Source organism: Myotis brandtii, unplaced genomic scaffold, assembly GCF_000412655.1.
Source record: "Myotis brandtii unplaced genomic scaffold, ASM41265v1 scaffold115, whole genome shotgun sequence".
Classification (NCBI taxonomy): Eukaryota; Metazoa; Chordata; class Mammalia; order Chiroptera; family Vespertilionidae; genus Myotis; species Myotis brandtii.
In genome coordinates, this window is record NW_005353967.1 from 8554772 (window position 1) to 8559828 (window position 5057).

Consider the following 5057-nt stretch of genomic DNA (forward strand, 5'->3'; position numbering starts at 1 on the left):
TCCATTCCCCATTAGGGGGTGGGGGGGTGGGGGTGGTGCAGGAGGCAGAAGATTTGTGCTCTCAAATTGATGTTTTTCTCTCCCTCCCTTCTCTCTCTAAAAATCAATAACCTATTCTTTAAAAAAAAATTACACGATTAGATCTATACTAATTCACATGCTTGCATGCTTTATTATTTTTGTTAGAAAAATAATTTTCTTCAATGATGCAAAATGAATCTTTGTTGTCTTTACTTTAAGACGCTTACTTACATATACATATGATAAACTTGTTGCATTAGAAATTTTTTTAAATTTATTTTTTTAATATATATTTTTATTGATTTCAGAGAGGAAGGGAGAGGGGAAGAGAGATAGAAACATCAATGATGAGAGAGAATCATTGATTGGCTGCCTCCTGCATGCCCCCTACATGTGCCCCAGCATGTGCCCTTGACCGGAATCGAACCTGGGACCTTTCCAGTCCGAAGGCTGATGCTCTATCCACTGAGCCAAACCGGCTAGGGCTGCATTAGAAATTTTTATAGGGCAGTCATTAAATTTGAACTGCTGTTGACCCTCAACTGTTATATTTGAGGACAAATATCCTAGAAAAGAAAGCAGATTACAGGTAAGTATAAACATTTTAGAAACAAAGCAGATTATAGGCCATTATTTATTAGATGGTAATATAATAAACTACATGGAACCTACAAAACCATTTTTAGTCACCTTTCAAATAACTATAATACAATTTTTTTTTTTTTTTTTTTTTTTTTTTTTGCTCCTTTCCTCCTTTGTTTCCTGACTCTGTAAAATTTTCTGATTATAAAAACCAAACAGAAAGACCCAAGAAAGCACTCTGGTGAGTTGGTTCTTACATCTTAACTGAATCAGCTGTATAACTGACTGTTTGCCAGCCGTGACTTGAATTCTGTGGCAAAAGAGAATACCTTTAATGATAATCTCTTTTATTTTGATATCATTCTGCAGTCTTTGAAGTATAAATTTTCCCAGCTGTGGTGCTGGCTACTCAGGATGGGGGCCCAGCGTTGACTTTGCCAGGCTGGCCGCCAGGCTGCTTCCTTGTGGCTTCCCGAGCCAGGTCACAGGTGATCATGCTGCTGGAGGCCTGGGGAGATTCCGAGTGCTCTGGGGACTCCAACACTGTGGCCATGAATGGGAGAGTGGACTTCCCAAAAAAGAAGCTTGCCCACCAGTGACCCGGGTCGGCTTTGGGGAGACCCGGGTGGTGGGGGATGGCTTCCCCAGGGTACTGGGCACTTCCACAGGAGCTGTTACTGGAAGTGGAACCACGGCGGCGCCAGTAGTAGTCGTGGGTGGCCACGAGTGAGCCGCTGGAGGGGATGGCGGCCATGCTCTTGCTTGTGCACTGGTGGAAACCTTGGCAGCGACCCCTCGCGGACCTCGGCGCGCGATAACGGGATAACGGGATAACGGGGGCGCTAGGCCAGGGAGCCCATTTGCAGAGGAGACCGCGGGAGGCCACACCACGGAGACGCGCGGAGGTCACTATGATACAATTTTAAGAACAGTACTTTCTCACAGTAAAAAAACCTAACTTAATTTTCTTGGCTTATTAACTTTTTGAGATAGCTAACTAAATGTTTAGGGATTACTGTAAATTAGAAAACATGAGCTGTTTCCTCCTTTAAATGGATGGGAATACTCTCCATCTCTTTCTGAGAAATTAGTATCAAGTGATAATTTTGAGAAAAACATTGCATTACATAGTCTTGTCCCATGAGAAGTGACTCTTGTTCTCAATCCTAGCCAGAGTCTCTAAATAAATAAATAAAAAGTGTGTTGGTTATATTTGTTTAAAAAATCTGAGTATCTTTCCAGTTTTTGCTTTCAGTGCCTGTGTTCTGCTGAGAATACACTTTGTACATAGTTTTCAATTCTTTAAAAATAATAGGTAGCCAAAGCAGGCTTTGGAGAGAATGCAGTGCAAAATCTGCTTTTCATTTTGAACTTAAAGATTGCCTTTCAGCTGATAGTAAATGAACTCTGTTACTAAGGGTATGCAGTTTTATATTTGTGGAAATCTTATGTGAGAATTAGTTTTGAGTCAGCTAACATATATTTACATATATTTATTTATGTATTTGTAACTAAGTTGATCAAAAGTGAGCAGAAAAAGAGACAAATGAATCCAGGTGTCATTTGATTATGGTTACCTAAGCATATTTCAGTGACTTCTGTGTATAGATACACTATTCCATTTCTTCTTAAAACAAAATATGCTAACAGATGAGAAGCTATTTTTATACAATATCTTGCATGATAGCCGTTATCAACTTATAGAGCTATGTAGGTTTTAGAGATGAAAAGATGACATCAATTCCAGCCTTTTCCATTTTGCTGATGAGAAATCTGAGGCATAGACATATTGAGTAATTTGAAAAGTTAAATTTTGTGTCTCTTTCCACTGCTTGGCTACCTCTTAATTTGCTGGGAATGTTTGGTAAATCTCAGAAAAATCTTAGACATGAGAACAATATTTTTTTTTTTGTTTGTTAATCCTCCCCCAAGGATATTCCCCCCCCCCCTTGATTTTTCAAGAGAGTTGAAGGGAGGGAGGGAAGAAAAGAGAAAAAGGGAGAGACAGAGAGAGAGAGACAGAGAGAGAGAGAGAGAGAGAGAGAAAGAAAGAAAAGAAAGAAAGAAAGAAAGGTAGATGTGAGAAAGACTCATTGATTGGTTGCCTCCTGCACGCACCCAACTCCAGCTGGGGATCGAACCTGCAACCCAGGTACGTGCCCTTGACTTGAATCAAACCCTCGAGACCCTTCAGTGCCTGGGCAGATGCTCTAACCACTTAGAAACATCGGCCAAGGCAGAGGAACAATATTCTTGAATGTAAATTGACTGAACTGTTGCAGAGTTTATTTTGCTAACATTTCTTTGAATGTTATAAAAGTATTTCTAGACAGCATTTTAATTTTAGGCCACATTCTAATAGCTTCAGTTAAGCAATGATTCTAGCATACTAAATACATGGTAGTGTAAAACATTTGTAGACATTTTTGGAAATTGTAGAGCTGTTCTAAAGTGAGGTTAAAATTCAGGAAAAGTTAGTTATGATTGCTAACTATTTGAATATTACAGCTGTGTGAATATACATGAAATTATGCATACACCCATGTAATCAAGAATTTACTAAAAGTTTAGTGCTTTGACTGCTCTGAATTTAGTATGTTTATGAAAACTTATCTAGTAGTGTCTGTATTTGACTTGTTTTTGTACATTTTTCAGTGTGTTGTCAGTCCCTCCACCTTCATCATCAGTGAATGGTATACACATAACCCCTAGATACACTTTATTCACATAATTGATGTGGCTTCAAAACTTAGTGACCTCTCTAATTTTAAAGTCCTCTTTGATTTGGTGCTTTTCTTCACTGAGCTGAACATAATTTACCTGAGCCTCCTAATACTACTGCAACAATATCATCTGTATAAAAGCCTAAGCAACCATTGACTGTTAGACCGTTTGCTATGATGTGCACTGGCCACCAGGGGGCAGACATTCAACGCACAGGAAACCTGGAACAGACTGATGACTCAGAGGGGAGGGGGAGAAGGGCGGGAAGAGATTAACCAAAGATCTTATATGCATACTAGAGTCTTGGTGCACCGTGGGGTCCCTCGGCCTGGCCTGCAGGGATCGGGCCGGAACTGGCAGTCCACATCCCCTGAGGGGTCCCAGATTGCGAGAGGGCGCAGGCCAGGCCAAGGGACCCCACTGGTGCATGAATCCATGCACCAGGCCTCTAGTTTATTACTAATACTAATAGTAGTTAACACTTCCATTATACTTAACCATTGCCAGATACTGTTCCAAGTACTTTATATTTCTTTTCTTTTTTAAAAATATACATTTTTATTGATTTCTGAGAGGAAGGGAGAGGGAGAGAGAGATAGAAATATCAATGATGAGAAAGAATCATTGATTGGCTGCCTCCTGCATGTCCCCTACTAGGGATTGAGCCTGCAACCTGGGCATGTGCCCTTGGCCGGAATCAAACCAGGACCCTTCAGTCTGCAGGCCCACACTCTATCCCCTGAGCCAAATTGACTAGGGCATACTGTCTTATTCTTGAGTATATTTCTTTTCTTTTAAAATAATTTAAAATGTTTTATTTATTTATTTTTTATTTTTGTTGTTAATTCTTACCTGAGGATATTTTTCCATTGATTTTTAGGGTAGTGAAAGAGGGAGGGAAAGACAGAAACATTGATGTGAGAGAAACACATTGATTGGTTGCCTCCTCAACGAGACCTGTCAGGGCTCGCTGAGGAGGAGCCTACAACCAAGATACATTCCCTTGACTGGAATCGAACCCGGGGCCGTTCCCTTGACCAGAATTGAACCCGGGGCCCTTTGGTCCACAGGCTGTTGCTCTATCCACTGAGGCCAAACTGGCTAGCGCAGCACTTTATATTTCTTAACAGAGGTATGAAGCACTTTTTAAAAAATGTTTTTATTGATTATCAGCGAGGAAGAGAGAGAGAGAGAAACATCCATGATGAGAGAATCATGGATCTGCTACCTCATGCATGCCCCCTAATGGGGATCGAGTTCACAGCCTGGGCATGTGCCCTGACCAGGAATCAAACCAGTAACCTCTTGGTGCACAGGATGATGCCCAACTACTGAGCCACCGCAGTCGGGCCCTATGAAGCACTTTTATTCTCATGTTAACTGATGAGGAAACAGAAGCATAGGAAAAAAAGTGCTAGTAACTTTTGTTCAAGGTCACACAGGCTGGTAAATTATGGAGCTAGAAACAGCCTGTCTGACTGGTACTTCTACTGTCTAACTAGTACTACCTGTGATGCATCATCTACATATATAAAAAGCCAGCAACCATAACCCCGGAATGACTGGTCACTATGATGCCCACTGTGGCCAGCGAACTGGACCGATCTGGGGATGAGGCTGGCTGGCCAACCCCATCCCCGATGGGCCCCCACCACCCCAATTGGCCCGCAGCCCCTCCCCTCCATTGGCCCTGCCCCTAATCGCCTGCCCTCTACCCCAATAGGGGGCAG

The 5057-nt window shown here is 41.7% G+C and overlaps 1 protein-coding gene across 1 annotated transcript; it reads right to left on the bottom strand.

The window, feature by feature from the left end:
• Positions 1–1004: 1004 nt before the first annotated feature.
• Positions 1005–1490, bottom strand: LOC102254442 (pancreatic progenitor cell differentiation and proliferation factor). Its single transcript, XM_005857923.2, has one exon. It carries the CDS (start codon positions 1355–1357, stop codon positions 1013–1015), a length of 345 nt encoding a protein of 114 aa, XP_005857985.1. The 5' UTR covers positions 1358–1490; the 3' UTR covers positions 1005–1012.
• Positions 1491–5057: the final 3567 nt, after the last annotated feature.